This window comes from Typopeltis vanoorti, chromosome 21 (genome assembly GCF_054136105.1).
Source record: "Typopeltis vanoorti isolate ZY-2024b chromosome 21, IOZ_Tvanoo_1.0, whole genome shotgun sequence".
NCBI classification, from domain to species: domain Eukaryota; kingdom Metazoa; phylum Arthropoda; class Arachnida; order Uropygi; family Thelyphonidae; genus Typopeltis; species Typopeltis vanoorti.
Genome location: NC_143569.1, coordinates 61,664,924 through 61,685,651, shown reverse-complemented (window position 1 = coordinate 61,685,651; position 20,728 = coordinate 61,664,924). Strand labels below are relative to the sequence as shown.

Here is a 20,728-nt window from a genome sequence, read left to right as displayed (position 1 = left end):
TTTGAACACTGTCTTGTATATAGCTAATTTAGTGTTTTGACTAATTTCTCTCTTATTCCATACAAATTTATTCACTTGACTTCCTACCATACCAGCTTTATTGATTCTGTTATCTATTTCCATATTTCATTTACCATTTTCACTAAAAATCATGCCTAAGTAGCTGAAATGTTTTACTTGCTCTTTAGGTTCTCCATTCACATTACAGTTGATATTTTCAATGCTTCTGCCTATTTTCATTGTCTTTGTCTTTTTTATTGCTGACCTTCATAACAAATCTATTACAACAGTTATTCAATTTAGTGAGGGAATCTTGCACACTTGTAATGGATCTTTTTATAAGTATAACAGGAATTTAGATGTATATATGGAGAGATATCTGAAAGTAGTTTATTCAGGTGTAGAGTCCAGCAGAAAGCCTGTGACTAGTGAAATGCCACAGGGCTCTGTTCTTGCTCCACTACTATTTAATTTGTTCATTAACGATATAGGAAAGGATCTGAGAGGAATTATTCAGTCGTTTGTCAATGATACAAAATTGGGTAGAGCAATAGTTAATATTGATGTTAAATTTTTAGGTTGATATGGATAGACTGGAAGTCTGGGCAAAGGAGAATGGATGTCAGTTTAATATGGCAAAATGTAGGATTGTGCATTTTGGGGTGAAAAGATTACTAGCTGTGAAACATATTGATGGAACCATACTCCAGGAAATTGATGAAGCCAGGGATTTGAAGGAATTATTGAATAGAGAGTTAAAATTTAGAGGGTTGCAAAGGTGGCTAAAGCAGCTCATTGAATTGCTGTCACCGAAGAATACTCTGACAAGTAGAGACAAGCAATTTATTATACCTCTTTATAGAACCTTGGTAAGATCTTATCTTTACTACTGTACAGATCTAGTCACCCGGGTTTCTTGGGGATGAAGTGGAGAGGATCCAGAGACAGGTGACCAAGATGGTATCAGGTCTATGGAATGAACTTTATGAGGAAAGGTTGAAGATATGTGGCATAGAAATTGGTTGACAGGTGAAAAACGAGTAATATGATTGCTGAAGGGTTTTACAAGATTAATACAGAGGTTTAGCAGTGGGAGAAATAGGGACCATTCTTGAAAACTGAAGAAGACCATACTTAACAGGGGTGTCAGGACTCGATTTTTTGCTTGGTGATTGGGGAACGAGGGGGAACAGGTTGCGAGTCTGTTCTGGGTGCCATGATTGTGAATGAGTTCAAAGCAAAATATGAAATACTGCATGAATGTTGGATAATGCTTAGCATGATGTTTAGGGCCTCACTCAATGAGTCTAAGGAATTCATGGAGTAGCCCATAATAATAATACAAAGAACACGGCATTTCACATGAGATATAATGCTATGCATTACGGGAAGGGTCACTACCAGAGACTAGTTCTGTTCTTTGTTGAGGTATGTTCAAGTGCACAGACACCTCTCAAAAAACTCTGTATGATCTACAGATCACTTTAAATCTCACCAAGTGATCATAAAGGATCACTGCTACTCATCACTCCTGACTTGAATGACTCCAGGAAACTCAACAGTGGCTCCACACAAAGACATGCCAAAAACCCCATGGAGCAGACCCCTCTCTAATCGATAGGAAACAAGCAAACACAAAAATGAATGTTATCAAATGTCAAAAGTGGAAGCCACACCCAGCAAGGTACCATCAGTGAGAACCAGACCTAAAAGAGATAACAAGGTTGAAGTAATACAGAAATCATATCTTCCCCATAAACGAGTAGTGACAAGGTGTATCATCTTTTTATTATAATACTCTGGATTAGAGATAGATGTTGAAAATTTTTCTACTTGGTTAGACTATAAATTAAAGATGCCACGAAATTGTATTCTTGGTTTAATACTTTATCCAAGTGTAAGTAAACAAAGTCTGTGCATGAAGTATCTTCACAACTGGCTTACTTGTATACAGAGGATAACAACTTTACATTAATTGCCTTAGTATCATCATAATGCAAGGTGAACACGCTTTTGGATGTGTATAATGTTATGCCTTATGGAAAAGGGCCACTACACAGACTAGTTTTGACCTTTATTGAGGTTTCATCAGTCTGACTCCCACTAATGAGACTTCATTAAATGTCAAAACCAGCACTATATTATATACAAAATGGCACCAAAAACACAAGTGGAATGCCAACAAAAAAAAAAAAAAAAAAAAAAAAAAAAATCAAGAACAAGAAGAGTTGCCCTGATAAAGAGGATATAGAAGAGGACATTGAAAATGATTTAACCTCCGAAATCCCAAAGTTAAAGCAGATTATTATTGAGCTGCATTTAAAGGAACACAGGGAGTAAGAAAGTTAAGCAGCAAAATGAGAAACAACAAAGCATGGAATCAGGTAAGTTAGTGCATAATGATAAAGTTGATTATAAAAAAGAAGGATATTATTTGGTATGATGACTCTATCATAAGACATTCCATTAATGAGAGGGTTAACTTCAAGTTTTCCTGGAGCAAAAATCAAAAATATAGCACATGCAACTGAAAAGCAGAAAAGAAAAGCCAAAGAGAAAGTAATTCTAGTAGGTACAAATGACTTAACTAGTGTTAAATCTTGAATGAAGAGATTTCGTTGTGAAATATCTCACTCAGGATTTTACAAGCATCAAATCACTGAGAGAAATACTTGTATATAAGCGCCACCGTAGCATAATTGGAAGAACGACGGTACATTGCACCGTTCGATTGGAATAGGCCTAAGTTCAATTCTCGTCGCGATGATAGGAATCTTTATCTGGACGATTTCAATCGAAGATGAGTTAGCCGATCTCATACGGAGGTAGCAGGGTTTTTCCTCCCGGAAACTCGGGTTTTTCATCCCGCATACAGACAAATCGGCCCTTCAGAACACACGCAATTTACAGACAAAAAATACTAGCTGTGGTAGATGGCGTTGATGGAGATGATTCGTAGTAGAGGTTTGGTGTAGTGGTTGAGACAGTTGTAGGTGTCCTCCCGTGATGAGTCTTTAGACTCCTTGGAGGTGTCACGAATAATAATAATAATAAGAAGAAGAAGAATACTAAGTAGAGATGTTAATTGCTTGAAACATTTTTAAATAAACGCTTTTAATATTGGACTGTTCTATGTAAATTTAACAATGGAAGAAAAATTGATGAGAATTATGTTAGTGTGTAAAAGTGAGTTCAAAGTTCGCAAACGAGACATTCGGATTAGTAACATGCCCCATGGCAGTCACATATGCACGGAGTAAGTTGCGTGTAGGAGTTGCCCAGGAGATGCGAGGAGAAGGACCGGAACTGCATGCAAAGGAGTAGTGCCAAGCGGAAAGGTATGACGCTGTAGGAGTGCCGCTCAAGGTACGATATAAAAAGCTTGACATTGCTAGCTTGCTCTCTCTCTCACGAAAAAGACTCTTACTCTCAGCACTCTTCATTTTGGTTGCTTCTCTCTCAACTTTGGTGCAGGTCACTCGAGGGGGCCCAGTTCAAGTTATTCCCGGAGATGAATACGTGAGAGCGGTCAACAGAATGTCTAGATGCAGTTACGCAGCCGAGCAGTGAACCAAGTACAGGCATTTCGTCAGTAAAGCAGGAAATATCAACGTAAGCTCACCATCATGCTAGACCACGTGGCTCAACTTAAGCAGAGCTGTTCTCGTCTACATTGGAGAGGATAATTCATGATTGTGAGTTCCAGGCTGGCCCATCGGAAAGACAACTGTGAGGAAGAAGAAGGAATGAGCTGTGGAAAGAATTGTAAGGATCGAGAGATAGACCCAACGAAGTCTGAAGGTCCCGGTAACGTATGAATCTTTTAGTTTCCCTTGTGTGTATAAAAGAACTTTGTGTATAATAATGTGCAAAATTATTCATTAGTGGGACCTATATAAGATATGAAACAGGACTTGAGGGCTTAGCCTGATACCAGAATGTTTTATCTCTGAGAGTGAATTTTGATATAGTGTGGTGATAATTTGTATATAGTATGTTATAGTTTAGTAATACTTGAAGTTTGATAAGTTAAGCACTGAGAGAAATTGTAGATTCGATTGATAGAAATCAGTGAATTGATTCATAATTAATATTGTCTCATGGTAGAATTCAACTAGGAATACTGAAGTATTGTATAGTTAAGTCTGTTAACTTAGGAGAAAGATTTATGACAAGTCTTGTAAATTTGTACTGTGATAGTTTGAAGAATAAACCCTTTTTCTTTTACCTAAAAAATTGTCTGATGTATGAATTCAATGCACCACTCATCAAGTAGAACCTGAGCGGAACTAATTAATTGGGGAGGACCACAACTGCAATGAGAGTTTAAAATAAGGGATTTAGCTAACTTGGAAACTGTTATTATATAAATGGTATAACCATGCATCACTCTGAGAGTTCACTCCTTGATTAAGAAGCTTTTTCTGATCTAAGGGTTCTGGATGGCGCAGCATTAACAAACAAATTTTCCAGAACCCAACGAGGAGACAGCTCCAGATTTTCAATAAAGGAACTGGCTCTATCCAGGGGCAGTTTCTTTGTTTATCAAATTCGCACACATGAGCAATCTAAGTGATGGCCATAGTCTTCATGAGTGATCCTAAAGGATCACTAATGAACTCATCACTCCTGACTTGAATCACTCCAGGACAGGAAACTCAGCTGTGGCTTCACTCAGTGACAGGCAAAAAAACAGCCACTGAGCAGAACCTCTCCCCCCCCCCCTTGGAAACAAGCTACCACCAGTGGGAGCCAGACCCAGAAGAGATATTGAGGTTGAAGTAATGCAGAAATCATACGTTTCCCATATACAAGTAGTCAAAAGGTGTATTACCTTATTATTAAAATGCTCTGGATCAGAACCAGATGCTAAAAGTTTTTAATTTGGTAATACTATAAATTAATGATGCAGTTATAGTATTACCAAGTTGAAAAAAAGGATATCAGTTATGAAAATTATAAGAAGCTGACCAGAAAAATTACAAGTATTGTACAGAAAGCTAAGATTGAGCGTGAAAAGTAACTGGATCTGTAAGATAAAGACAACCCAAAAGAATTCTATTGTTATACTGCAAGTAAAAGAAAGAATGAATATGTAAGAATAACTCTACTGAATGCAGATAGCATAAGGGTGATAGATGCAGAAAAGATTGTTCAACTAATGATTACTCATTTTGCTAAAGCTATCAACCTGGTGTATGCAACATTACAAATACAACTCGTGTATTTGGAAGAGGTACTAGAGCTGTCAAACAAACTAAATAACAATCAACAATAGGAACTGATGGGATATCAGCAGTGAGGCTAAAATATTTTTAAGCTGAACTGGCTATTCCTTTCACCAGATTATATAATTTGAGTCTCAGAACAGGGAAAACTTCACAGGAGTGGAAAGAATGCATGGCAATTCCATTACATAAGGGTGGGCAAATCTCGTGTATCTGTATCCAATTATCAACCTATGAGTAAATGTGGAGTGATGGTAAAGATTTTGGAAAAGTTTTTTTTTTTTTTAATACTAATCCCATATATGAGTGGCCAAGGAACCTATAAGCACATCAATGCAATCTGTGGGTTACAGATGAGGACTGAGATATAAGTTTATTGATGTTGTTATTTGAAGAGTTGCAGGTAGTAGTTGTTTTGGAAATACTTTATGAGGAAGGCTATTCCAGAACATAGAGCATGGATGGAATAAAAGAGAAGAATAGAAGCCGGTTCGGTGTGTTTGCAGTTGCACAGCAAAGGGATGCTGGGCAGCTGTTGCTCTTATATTAACAGGTGCAACAGAAAGTGGAGGAATGATGGTGAAAATTCACAGAGTACCTATAGCAGAGACATAGTGCTGAAACTGTGCCTGTGAGACAGCATCACAGATTTTAAAGGGAAGTTTTAGGTGCACCATCCCAAACATGTGAGCAGTTTTCTAAATATGGGTGGATTTAGGATTTGTATATAGTTAAGAGTTGATTGGATGTAAAATGGCATTGTCTGGAATAAAAAAAGAATGCCAAGTTTCTTGGATGCTGAGGAGCATATTGATGTGATATGTTTATGACAGGAGAGAGACTGGAAGTGAATATTAGCCCAAGCAAAAAGCGATTCACAGTATTCAGAGAGTGAAGAGAATTGTCAGGAATTCAAGTGAGTAGATGTATGCTACAAGATTTCTGCTTGGTCAGTGGTGTTGGAATAGGGGAGCCAGTTGGAATTGTGGATGTTGAGGTTACCCAGGAAGATGACCTCACCATTTGGATAGCTGGATTGCAGGTGGTTGAATTTCAGGGAAAGGGATGTGAAGAGATCTGAATGGTTATCAGTGTTTGGAGACTGATAAATGCAACAAATTAATGTTACTAAATGGGGCAAGGAAACTTTGAGCCAGAGAAGGTCAAAAGCAGGGGATTCTAAATTAGCCATTCTCTGGTAGGCTATATCAGATGTATACTTTGCAATGAAAAGCATGGGTTTACCAAGGAAAAATCATGTTTGAGCAAACTGCTCACATTATATAACAATGTTATCATTAAGTTAGACAAGGGGAATGGATACACCTGGTACCTTTGGATTTTGCTAAAGCTTTTGACAGAATACAGCATAGAAGACTGTTGCATAAATTAGAAAATATGGAATTGGATTATAAAATACTGGCATGGATAAAATGGTTGACTGATAGATATTCACAAATGGTATATGAGGGATGTGCTTCTGCAAGATTTAAGGTAACCAGTGGTGTACCACAAGGATCAGACCTTAGTCCACTGTTATTCCATCTGTACATTAATGATATTGGGAATAATTTGACAGGTGACATGGCTATTTGCTGATGATGCAAAGATAGGCAGGGTAATCAGGAATGCTGCTGATATGCAGTGCTTCCAAAATGATTTGAAGGTGGACATGTGAAATAGCTATCAATTCAATGTTCATAAATGTAAAATCATGCACGTTGGTGTGATGAAATATCCAATGTCATATTATATTGGTGGGATTATGCTAGAAGAAACTGATCAGGCTAGGGATATTGAAATTTTAATAGATAGGAAGTTGAAGTTCAAGGATCATATAGCAAAGATTGCCAATAAAACTCAGAAGATAATTGGAATTCTGAAACAAATCTTGACATGTAAATTTATGAAAGTCGTTTTGACTCGTTACAAGGTCTTGATAAAACCTCACTTGGACTATTGCATACAGGTCTGGTCTCCTACTTTCCCTGGGTTATTCTGATATCCTGGGGAGCACAAAAGACAGTGTTAGAAAGAATGTTGATATTAATGAGACTTACAAACTTCTGATGGAATATTTCATTTCATGGAGGGTGGAGAAAAGGATGAAAGAGCATTCTTGGAAAGTTGAAAATGCATGCAACCAAGAAGGGGATGAGAGCATAATTTTCCTCTCATAGAGTGGTGCATGACTGGAATGAATTGCCATTAGATTTGGTGAATGTAGATAGTGTGAAAGAGTTCAAAAACAGGTACAACAGCTGGTGTAGGTAATATGTGACCTCCCTCGATGAGTCCCTGACTCCATGGAGGTCTCTCTTAATAATAATAAAACAATTAAAAAAAACTGTTTATTGTGATTTTTATTTAGCCATAGTATTATGCTGCCATGCAGTAAAATTAGATTTTAAATCAGTCCTAGGATCAAGAAATGACTGATGAAACGTTTTTCCTCCCTACTTAATAAACCATTTTTGTTGGTAAAACAATTCAAAATGATGATAATTCCTTCCTGGCTTGATGAAATGTAACCAAATTTGGTATTTAGAACCACTATTAAAATTTATCATATTAACTAGATTATTTTAATGATAAAATTATATGTAGTGCAAATGCCAAACTGGCCTCAGATTCAATGATTATGATAATGAAGGATGTCACTATACAAGAATGCTAACATGAAATGCCCTTCTTTTTATGTCTGTCTGCATCATTTCTTTTCTTGTTATAAGTTATAATGAGTTTTATATTGATATGTAAAAGAACCTGTAGTTACATAACACGTATAATGTGATCTAATAGCATGTAACTGCCAAACTGGTTGGCCGAGTGGTTAACATATCCACTCTCCAGCCAAAAGGCTTCAGATTCGAATCCCACCATGGGCATGGATGCTTGTGATTGTCTGTAAAAATACTTGTAGTGGTGGTGGGTGGAAGATGGTGTTGGTGTAGTTGCGATTCGTTGGGGTAGGTGGATTGAGTGATGCAGACAGAGTTGCAGAGCAGGTGCCCTCCCTCGATGAGTCTTTAGGTTCTCTGGAGGAGTCAAGTAGTAATAATAATAGTAATAATAACTGACCTAGATGGCCACGAGGAGAGCATCTCTGCTTTCCAACAAATTGGTTTGAATCCCACTATAGGAATGAATGTTTGTGAATGTCTTTAGGTCAGAGATGAATTTCTTCACCTGAGAAATGGAGGCCTGAAGTGGCTTGAAAAACATTCCATGTTTGGGCTCTATAGCAGGGATTATGTAAAGAATAAATAAACATATAAAAATTAATAAAAATAAGCAAAAAAAAAACTTTGCCAACCCATGGTACCAGATTATTACAGGTTTACAACCTTTTGTGAGTGCGAGCAGCATAACAAAATGTATCACAGTACAATGAACTAAATTTAATAAATTAAATTTAAATTTAATTAAAAACATATGAGTGTAATTTAAAGAATTACATGAGTGAAAAAAATTTCCTTCCTCTGTAAAAGACTAGCTTGTCTCCTTGTGTTTAACTGCTTTGCTACTGAATTCACATAATTATCTAGTCATACAGTAATGTACCATAAGAAACTTTTAGCAAAATATCTGTATTTAATTAAAGCAATTACATTTAGTTCTTTTACTGTTATGTATTAATTCAGATTAATATTAGAAGTATAACAACAATCAATAAACTTAGCATTACCTGTTTCTTAGTTTCATTCAATTCTTTCTTTACTTTTACAGCAACGGCTTTAAACTTGGCCATTTTATTTTCTGATTCTTTTAAAGCATTTTGCAACTTTTCTAATAAATTATCTTCACTCTGACAGAGGACAGCTTCTCTAGCTTCCTGAAAAGTTTGAAGTTTTTCTAATAAGATAAACTTTTCTGACTGTAAACTTTGAAGTTGATTAGATGTATCCTCTACACTGTTTGAGAGTAATTGTATTTTTTTTTCCATCTCTGGTACTATTTCCAGTTGTAATTTATTAAGTTCTTCAACACATTTCACTTTATCTAATACAGCAGCATGTGCTGCTTCTTTAGATGCCTTGAGATCATTTTCAAGGATAAAATTTTTTTCTTTCAATTGTTGTTCTGTTTTCTCCAATAACTGTAGCTGATTTTCTAATTCATTCTTCTGTTCTTTCAAAATAGAAATAGAATGTGTATGTTCATTTAGTTCTTGTCTTAGCTGTCCTAATTGCAAAAGTGAATCTTCAAGAGAACTTCGGAGGGTGATTTCAGTACTGCTTTCATTATCAAATGTTTGTGTTTCAACATTCTGCAACTTTTGCTGCTCAATGTTTTGATTATGCAGTTGCTCTTCAAGTAGATATGTAATTTGTTTCTGATTATTTAACTCCTCATAAGAAGTAAGTAGCTGATGTTTCAAGGTTTCAAGTTTTTTCTTCAAACTTTCTTCTGAAGATTTTAATTGTTCTATACTGGTCAAGGAATTTTCCAACTTTTCCTCTTTTTCTTGTACAAATAAAGTCAAAGATTCAATTTCTGATTCCAGTTCTCTCTTCTGAAGAACTAATTTATCATTTTTTTCTGCAATCTTGGAGAACTCTTCATTGATATTACTGAGGGTTCTATTTGTTGATGTTAAAGAAACAATTTCTTGCTCCAAATCCTTTGTTTTTTCACTCAGAGCTAAATATTCGTTTTCATTTTCAACTTTTAAACTTTCTAAATGTTTCACTTTTTCTGAAAGATTGTGAATTTTTTCTCCAGCTGATTTCAAATCGTTACCTTTAGTTTCTATCTGAAGAGTAAGATCTTCAATTTGACTTAAAAGTGTATCCATTTGACAATGAATCTGTTCTGTTAACTCTGATTTACTATAAAGTGCCTGTTGCAAATCCATTTCCTTCAATTTAGCAATTTGCAGTTGATCCTTAAGTGAATGAACTTCATCTGTAATACTGATGTTCTCTTCAGCATTATTTTTCTCCAAAAAACCATTCGTATTTTGTGTTACAAATTGTCCATTTTCTTGTAACATTATACGGTTTAATCTGTGGTCTTCATCTCTTGAATTTTCTACATAAACTATTTCTGTCACAGAATTCATATTATTTTTCAATGACACATTGTACACATCATTTTTTATTCCAGCTGTTATATTCATTTCCACAAATTTGACTTTTTCTTGTATATTACTAAGGTCATTAAGTATGCCTTCTCTTTGATTCTCAAGTTCGGCAATTCTTATAAACATTTCATTTTTTTGCTTCTCAATAGTTCTATTCAAATACTTATTAGCCATTTCTAATTCTTGAAAATGTTTTCTTAACTTATCTAGTTCTTGATGAGCTGTTCGTTCCCTTTCTTCTGTTTCACATAACTCTTTTTCCAATTTTCGAATATGTAAGGTATCATTTTCAAGATCTGCTTCTAAGGACTTAATTCCAATCTTCATCTTTTCACTTTCCTCTCTAAGTTCTTTGGCTTCATATTCTACAAATTGTTGAAGATCTTTAACCTGAATTAATTCATCTACTAAGTCTTCTTTCTGCTGCAGGGTCTCAGAGAGTTTAATTTCCAAATTAGATATCTTTATTAGAGAATCATTAATTTTTGAAAGCAGTTCATCACTACCTTTTTTCAGATGAACTATTTCTGATAAATGCAATTGTTTTTCTTTATTTAAAACATCAATAGTATTTTGAAGTTTCAAAATTTCCTCTTTCAATGCAACACCTTCAGATGAAAGTTCATTGATTTGGATATTAAGGAGATTTGCTTCTTCCAATTTATCTTTCAAATCTTGGGCATAAACTGCATTTACATTATTATTTTCTGCTATTATTTTTTCTAATTGTTCTTTTGTATTCCTAAGGGATAATATCTCAGGCCTAAGTAATAATAATTCTTCCTTTTCATTTTCATAAGCTTCCATCTTTAACTTCCATGATTCACATTCTTTAACTGATTCTTCATAACATTTTTGAATCCTTTCATTTTCCACAAAAAGGTTTTGATTTTCTGCTACAATCTTTTTTAAATCAGCAGACAGTTCATCCTTATCATTACCAAGTAAAGTTATTTTTGCATTTAAATCCTCCAATTCTTTTTCTAAAGATATTTTTTCAAGCTTCAAAGTTTTTAGCTCTGTAATGCTACTTTCTTTGGATTCTCGAAATAAATGTAACGAATTCAGTGAGACATCACGTGCCTCGGTTAAGATTTTCACTTGATCCAGTAGATCCTATTGAGAAATGAGCAAGAAAAATGCAGATTTAAATTACTGTTTGAAAATGAAATAATGTAAATTACATATAGATTACATGATTCAAATAAAAAATTCAGGGAATTTTTTATGAAAGAGTAGATGCTTGCAGTAGTGAACCCCTAGACACAAGAGAAAAAGTCAGCTATCGCACAAGGTTTGCTATAATGAATTGGGGTGGGGGACTGTCCCCACACTCTGAACTGACACAGGAAATGGCAGGAAGCAATAAATGAAATGGTAAATCCTACACTGAAGACAGAACAATGGATTTGCAGGAACCACACATAAAGCAAACAAAGCAACATAAAAAAGTACAAATGCAAACAATAATGGGAGATATAAAAAAAGAAGGGAACTAGAAGAGCACGAAATTATAATAATGAAAATCTAAAATTAGTGTACAATTTTGCAATATTATGTAAGCTTAAATTAATGTCCCTAATGATGGACAGGGGAGCCTGTAACCCCTAGAGAGTACATCCCAGGTGGTGGGTTGGGGAATGCCTCCCAAAAATGGTTAGTAGGAGGGAAATGAATTATCTCCCATGGACCAACATGCAGCAGAGGAATGGCAAGCCAGCTGTATTAATTGCCTAAAATCCTTAGTGATGAATTGGCCAGAAAATAGACAGAAATAATGCCCATGTACAGGAGAGTCGACGTGCCTTAACTTAAACCCACATAGAGTAGGCGAGAAGACAGTTATGTGGAATACAAACAGCATATATAATATTTCAACTATCAATATCAGCATGTTATACAAACCTAGCAAATTAAAACTGATAGAGAGAGAACTTCAATTGTTTAAATGGGAAATAGTTGGAATCAGAGACCCACTGGACAGGTGAGAAAAAAATCAACATAAAAAAACGTAAGCATGTTTTACTTGGGAAAGAAAGATAATCATCACACAGAAGGTGGCACTAATCATTAAAAATTGGCTCCTAAATTCAATAGTTGATTTAAGACCTATTTCCTCTAGAATCATCTCAGTAAGATTCAAAGCAAAAGAAAAAGGAATATATATATATAAAAATAATAAAAGTCTATGCCCCAGACCAATCCCATGAAGAGGTGGAATATGGTCAATTTCTTGAACAACTGCAAGAAGAAATCAGTCAAACAAGTACTAGAGATATCCTGATTATTATGGGAGATTTTAATGCAAAGATCAGTCAGTACTCTGAAGATAAAGCAGAAGTAATGGGAAAATTTGGTCATGGAGAGATGACTAAGAGAGAAGAGGACTTGATTAATTTTTGGAAAATAAATCAACTGTTAATCACAAATACCTTATTCTACCACAGGCCACAGCACAAATACATCTGGACATCACCAAAACATGAAATCAAAAACTGTATAGACTATAATAATTACACTGGCCAACAAAAAAAAATTTTTTTCTGATTATGATCTGACACTTGTTTTTTACTAATTTGGATTTCAAATATCAAACCCATTTTTCTCTATCACGTCAGGTTTTTCCTCTATGGCATTTTCTTTTTGCTAATTTGTAAGTTTTTGATCATTTTAAGGAGGCAGTACTATTTAGTGGATCAAAAAATCGATTTTTTAATATTATTTTCTGAAAGTATGTACTTTTAAAAATCTGTTCCTAACTTTTTATCAAGAAATTTGAAAAATTCCCAAAGATATAGCCTATTATTCAAAGCGGTGTGCAGATCAGAATCGGAGTGCTCACTGCTCTCGCTTGTTAGTAAACGAATAAATGTGTAAGAACCTGCAATGGCACGTATTGGCGCTTTGAATGCAAGAGAGGCCGATAACCGACCTAATACATTTAGGTGATGAAAGGTAGGCGATGACAACTGCCTAAAACAAATGAATGCTATATGCGTCATAGCGAACAAAGAACGATCAAAATCAGTCAATCATTAATCGATCGTGAAAGTATGATGACTGCTTATAACGTTTCAATAAAGTCTCTGGTTTTTTTTGTCTCGTTAATTGCATGTTAGTCGGCAGTGAAGAAAATACATCATGTCTACTACTCGAAATTGTGTCAATAGTGTAGATTCCTTCTGCTACATTTGTGGCAGCTTTACTGTTCCCAGTCAAAGGACAAATATCACTGATTTCGTTAAGAACGTGTACTTTGCATACTTTGACGTAAAAATTGCAGATCAGGACAAGTCATGGGCTCCAAATAAAGTGTGTAAGTCATGTGTAGAAAATTTACGACAGTGGAGCAAGGGAAAACGCCAAAAATTAGTTTTTGGCATTCCAATGATTTAGCGTGAACTAAAAAATCACATAGATGATTGCTATTTTTGTTTAGTTCAGACTTCTGGTTATAATAAGAAGAATAAGAAAAAAATTGTGTATCCAAATCTCGACTCAGGAATTTGGCCAGTTGCTCATTCCAATGAAATAGCCGTGCCAATTTATAAAGGACTTCCTTTACTTGAGAACGAGCATGATCGGGATATGCCAGATGTTGATTTAGACAATGAAAATTTAATTTCTAGTTCTGGACCGCAACGTTTTACTCAAGCGGAATTGAATGACTTTAAGAGATTTGGGCCTATCAAAGGAATCATCGGAATTGTTAGCTTCAAGATTAAACGAAAAAAAAAACTTACTGGAGCAAGATACGAAGATAACTTTTTATCATAGCAGGGAAAGTAATCTTGTACAATATTTTAAACACGAGTGTGAGTTTGTTTACTGTAACAATGTGTCAGGTTTACTAACTGAAATGAGTGTTGTACAATATCATCCAAATGAGTGGCGTTTATTTATCGACAGTTCAAGCAGAAGTCTCAAGTGTGTCTTACTACACAATGGGAATGTATATGGCTCAATTCCTATTGGCTATTCAGTCCACTTAAAGGAAACATATGAGGACATTAAAAAGGTTCTGAAGTTATTAAAATATACAGACCATAACTGGATCATCTGTGCGGATCTTAAAATGGTGAACTTTTTACTTGGCTTTCAAAGAGGATATACAAAGTTTCCGTGTTTTCTATGCTTCTGGGATAGTCAGAAACATTGGCCTCTTAGAATATCATTAAATGTTGGAGAACAGAATGTTAATGTTATAAATCAACCTTTAATCGACAGAGAAAAAATCATTTTCCCACCTCTACACATCAAACTAGGTCTTATGAAGCAGTATGTTAAAGCTTTAGATTTACAAGGTGACTGTTTCCAATACATATGTGAAAAATTTCCACGACTTAGTTATGAAAAAATTAAAGCTGGTGTATTTGATGGACTGCAAATTAGAACTTTAATGAGAGACCCAAATTTCATCAACTCTATGAACGAAGTTGAGAAAGAGGCCTGAACTTCATTTACGATGGTTGCGAATAATTTTCTTGGAAACAAAAAAGCATGCAATTACAAAGATCTAGTGGAAACAATGCTTGAAAATTTCCAGCGCCTAGGTTGCAACATGAGCAAAAAGCTTCATTTCCTATACAGTCATCTTGATAGATTTCCCGAGAATTTAGGTGCTGTAAGCGATGAACAAAGCGAAAGATTTCATCAAGACTTAAAAACTATGGAAGATCGGTACCAAGGAAGATGGGATTCTCACATGATGGCCGACTACTGTGAGAATCCCATCTTCCTTGGTAGATGGGATTCTCACATGATGGCCGACTACTGTTGGAGTATTCAAAGGGATTGCCAAAACAGAACACACAGCAGAAGTTGCTACAAACAAAAATTTATTCCCTGAAACTCATGTGTAAGAAAAATTGTTATTTTTTTATAAATATTCTTGTAATTTTTAATGAATATTGTTAAGTAGTTATGTATCTAATTATCGGCCTCTCTCGCATTCAAAGTGCCAGTACGTGTCGTCGCAGGTTCTTACGCATTTATTCGTTTACTAACAAGCGAGAGTGGTGAGCGCTCCGATTCTGATCTGCGCACCGCTTTGAATAATAGGCTATATCTTCGGGAATTTTTCGAATTTCTTGATAAAAAGTTAGGAACAGATTTTTAAAAGTACATACGTTCAGAAAATAATATTAAAAAATCGATTTTTTGATCCTCTAAATAGTACTGCCTCCTTAAAACTATCAAAAACTTACAAATTAGCAAAAAGAGAATGCCACAGAGGAAAAACCTGACATGATAGAGAAAAATGGGTTTGATATTTGAAATCAGCGCACCCAAATTAGTAAAAAACAAGTCTCATATAAAAGTCAGCAAAAATTGTGGACTGTGTTATTAATGAGAAATGGAAACATTCATTCCAAAATGTCAAAACACATTAAAAAAGATTGACATGGATACAGACCATGAACTACTATCAGCCAAACTAAAAATCAGTTTCAAAAGAAAGAGAATAAACTACCAAACCACCAAAAACAAAAGGAGATAGACATCTCAAAACTCAAAAATAACTTGACCAGATCTAACTATCAGAGAATGTTGAAAGAAAAATTAAATAATCTTTCTTTAGATATATCTTGGAGTCTTGGAAAAAAAGGTAAAGAAATTATTAAAGAAACAGCAACAAAACACCTGGGCTACCAGACATGAATAAATAAATAAAGATTGGCTTGCACCAGAGATTTTAGATTTATGGGAGAGAAAAAGAATATCCCAAACTAACCTATCAAAAGAAGACAATGAAGAAAATAGAATATTATATAAAAATTTTAAAAAAGAAAAAAAAAATGTAGATTAGCAAAAATCACATATTTAGAAGAAAAAGCAGGAATTTGTGAAGAATCATACAAAAAAAAAAAACATGACTCCAAGACTATTTATGAAATAGTTAAAGAAATAACTAGAACATACTCACCCAACCCAGTTTCAATATTGCAAAAGGATGGAACCACAACAAGTAACAGTGAAACAATCGCAGCTGAAGAAAACATAGATCAAGATGCCTTCAACCCAGAAGAACCGTCTAACACAAAAGACATCCTAAATGAATACATAGAGCAATCAAACAAATGAAAAATGATAAAGCACCAGGCATAAACAACATTCAAAAAGAACTTCTGGAAAAAATGGGGAGAAAGCATAATAATTTACCAAAGGAAACTGTTCAACAAAATACTAAAGGAAGGAAATTTATAAATGGAATGGAGAACAGGTCAGATCATACCCATCTACAAAAAAAAGGAGATGTCAGATCCTGCACTAACTATAGACCTATCACCTTCTAAGTCAACGCTATAAAATATTTATCAGGATTCTTCAAAACAGAGTTAAACATTCCTATGAAACACAGATGGAAGAAGAGCAAAGAGAATTTAGAAATAGGAGAAGCACAATAGATGCAATTTTCATATCAATTTTCTAGAAAACAGAGGGTTCGACAAATAACTATTAAATTGTATGAAGAATTATTATTCAGAAACACAAGCAGCAGTGAAATACAAAAACATAGAAACAGATCAAATAGCAACTAAAAAAGGAGTTTTGAAAGGCTGCCCATTGTCACCATATTTATTCTGCCTGTACCTAAAATAAGTAGTAGACGAAGGACTACAGATGTGTAAAGGCATAACTGTAAATGGAAGAAATATAACACATTCAAAGTATGCTGATGACATAGTTATCACTACAGACATCCAAGAAAAATCAGAAAATATCCTGACCAAGCTGCATCAAACAAATAACAAATATGATATGAAAATCGATTTTAGTAAAACAAAACTAATAATAGGAAGAAAAAGGGAAGCAATCCAAATGAAAATAGGAAACAATAATATAGAATAAGTAAAGCAATTAAATTACCTAGGATCAATGATCACCGAAGATCCAGACTATTTTGAAACCATAAAACACAGAATTAATAACAGATGGATAACAATGGGCAATAAGGGTATATGGGGTGTCGAGGAGAGATAGTACCTCTCCAATTGGACGGTTGCACGTAATTGTGGTTCAGATGGATAGGTTCTCACTGGACACCTAACTCTCACTTATGGCTCCAAGAAGCTACTGTAAACTGGTAGTGGCCACACCCTGGTAAACTGTGTCGACCCACAGGCTAAACTAAGTGAGGGTAGCCAGATATGGCGATCTCAAGCAGCGACTGTATTCAGTGAATCGGCTGCAAACAGCGTCTGTACTCCATGTTAGGAGCGGCTGAATTCAGGTCAAGGAGTGGTGGTTGAAACGTGAAGAAACTTAACCATTAAAACTGAATGAACTCTAACCAACCTAAAGATACATGCCGGCTCGACCATTGCCTAGTCAAACAAGGGTCGCGCCCTTGGTTCCCAAGGGTGCAACCACTATTAGGGAACCAAGATAGTGAAGGCAAAAAATGTGCTATTGGAACAAAACATCACCTAGTAGACAGGTAAAACATAACAAGCATAGGAACATGGAATGTAAGAACTCTTCACCAGGAAGGAGCATTGGAAATACTACTGCATGAGTTAGACAACTACTGATGGGAAGTCATTGGACTCTGCGAAACCAGATGGACTGGAAAGGGAGAATCCCACAATGGACAGTACAAAATCTTAACTTCAGGTAGGGAGGACAACAAACACCAAGAAGGAGTAGCACTTATATTAAAACCAAAGGCTCAAAACTCTTTATTGTCTTACAATCCTATCTCACCAAGGATAATTAAAGCAAGATTTAAAATATCAATTGGATCACTGACTATTATTCAAGTATACTCACCAACTTCGACATCATCAGAAGAAGACATTGAGGAGTTCTATATAGATTTGCAAAAAAGCAGTAAGCGGACATCAAGTCAAGATCTTCTAATTGTAATGGGGGACTTAAATGCAAAATTAGGCAAAGACTGGGATACCTGGCCAAGAGTAATCGGAAAGTTCGGGTATGGAGAAAGCAATGAATGTGGCAAAAGACTGCTAAACTTCTGCTCAAATAATAGACTAACAGTAACCACTCTCTTTAAATAACCAAAACCCCAGAGAAAATGGACATGGATATCACCAGACAGACAAACCAAGAATATGATAGACTATATATGATAGACTGTGTAAACCAAAGATGGAAATCAAACATCCTAAATTGCAGATCCTTTTCTGCAGAATATGGATCAGACATAAGCTAGTATTAGCAAACCTAAGAATAAAGTTAAAATCTGAAAGCACTTTTAGAGTCAAAAGGAGACTGAATGTAAAAAAAACTACAAGACATACTCTTAGAAAATATCAACTAGAACTAGATAAAAACCTGAAGGAACTACCAAAACAGAATATAAACATCGAAAAACATTGGTGCAAATTAAAGGAAATAATATTAAAATCAGCAGAAAATACAACAGGTTACACAGAAAGAGAAAGTAAAAAGGATTGGATCTCGAATGAAGTAAAAAGGTTAAGCGATCATAGGAAAACCATGAAACTAAAACAGAATTATAACAGAAATGAATATAATAGATTAACCAGAGAAATTAGAAAACTAGTTAAGAGACAAGAATAACTGGTTAGAAGAAAAATGCAAATTGGCAGAGAAGCTATCAAAAGAAAAATAACTTCCATGGATTATATAAACAAATAGACCAAATTAAGAAGACACAGACAACAAAAATGATAATGATCAAAAACATAGAGGGACAACTAATTGAAAGTAAAACAAAAAGAATGGCCAGATGGGAAGAATACTTTAGAGACATATAATAAAAACAGCTCCCAGGATATTACTATTCCAGCCACTGAAATGGAAACAAATATCTTTACCAAAAAAATAATAGCACACAGCATAGAAAAACTTAAAACTAGGAAAGCACCTGGTATTGATCAAATACACGCAGAATTCTTAAAAGCAGGAAAGGAAAAACTTTTGGAACCATTAAAAACATTATTTGACAGGATCTACAAAAATGAAGCAGTGCCTATTGATTGGACCAAATCAGTTATAACTCCTATATACAAAAAAGGAGATAAAACAGAATGCAATAATTACAGAGGCATTAGCCTCCTCAGTATTCCAGGTAAGGTTTTTACGAAAGTACTCCAAAAACAAATTAAGCCATATATAGAACTAGCACTAGAAGAACAAGCAGGTTTCAGATCAGGACGAAGCACAATTGATCAACTATTCTCCGTAAGACAGCTAATAGAAAAGACACTAGAGTACAACCAACGTTGCTACATAAATTTCATAGACTTTCGTCAGGCATTTGATTCAATCTGCAGAAGAGAATTATGGAAGAATTTGGAATTCCCAACAAAACTATAAGAATAATAAAGAATTTGTATGAGAAATCTGAAAGTGCAGTATGAATGGAGGACACCTTAACCAACTGGTTCCACACAGAGAGCAAAGTAAGACAGGGATGCAATTTGTCACCAGACCTGTTCAATCTTACACTGGAAGAAGCAACCAGTAAGGCCTTAAAAAATGAAGACTCCGGAATCAAAATATATGGGAAAAATGTAACAAATTGTCCGCGCGGTTAGCATAGTGGCTTTGTGCTTCGCAACCATATGCCTGGGGAAGGAGTGTCCTAGGTTCGATTCCCGTCAGTGACGTGAGGAGCTGAAGGATCTTCCTCAGCCATAGCCAAGTTAGCCAGTCTTGGGCATGGACAGCAGGATTTTTTCCTCAGTTTATTCTGGGGTTTTTCATCCCGCAAAGCAGGCAAACTGGCCTTGAGAACTTAACACTACAGGCCATAGGATATACCGGGGCATAGGGCTGACCACCTTATCCTGTAAACGGATTGAGGTCCGATGATCAATGGACCCTCGACACCGCAAGGTAAAAGAGGGTATAAAGAAGATGAGATGAGATGAGATGTAACAAATTTAAAATTTGCAGACGACATTGCATTACTTGCAAGCACAGAAGAAAATCTACAACAAATTTCTGATAAAATAAGGAAGAATGTATAAAATATGGATTAAATATAGACAAAACAAAGATTATGCAAATAGGAAAAAGCACCACCAATCTGAAAATTGAAATTGATAGTAAGAATCTAGAGCAGGTAGAAAACTTCACCTACCTTGGAGGAGTATTGAGTACAATGGTGAAATTACAAAAGATATAAACAGACGAATCAGTCAAGCATCCCAAACTTTTGGACGACTTAATAAAATATGGAAGTCAAGAGACATCAAACAAGTAACAAAAGTAAGAATCTATTAAACAATGGTCCTCCCAATACTCCTCTATGGAAGTGAATGCTGGAATCTCAAAAAGGCTGAAGAGAAAAAATTATTAACTACTGAAATGGGTTGGCTATGAAGATTACTTGGAGTATCTCTGCTGGATAGACTAAGAAACAAAGACATAAGGAAACAACTAAAACAAGAAATAACAATAATAGACAAAATCCAAGAAC

At 35.1% G+C, this 20,728-nt stretch overlaps 1 protein-coding gene across 1 annotated transcript in view; it reads right to left on the bottom strand.

Annotated features, from left to right (window-relative positions):
- LOC150094899 (uncharacterized) overlaps positions 1 to 20,728 on the bottom strand; it is a 269,654-nt gene that overhangs the window by 183,463 nt on the left and 65,463 nt on the right. The window contains exon 6 of the mRNA XM_090411271.1: positions 8,917 to 11,430. Coding sequence (XP_090267397.1) covers positions 8,917 to 11,430 — 2,514 coding nt within the window. The remainder of the gene's footprint in view (positions 1 to 8,916; positions 11,431 to 20,728) is intronic.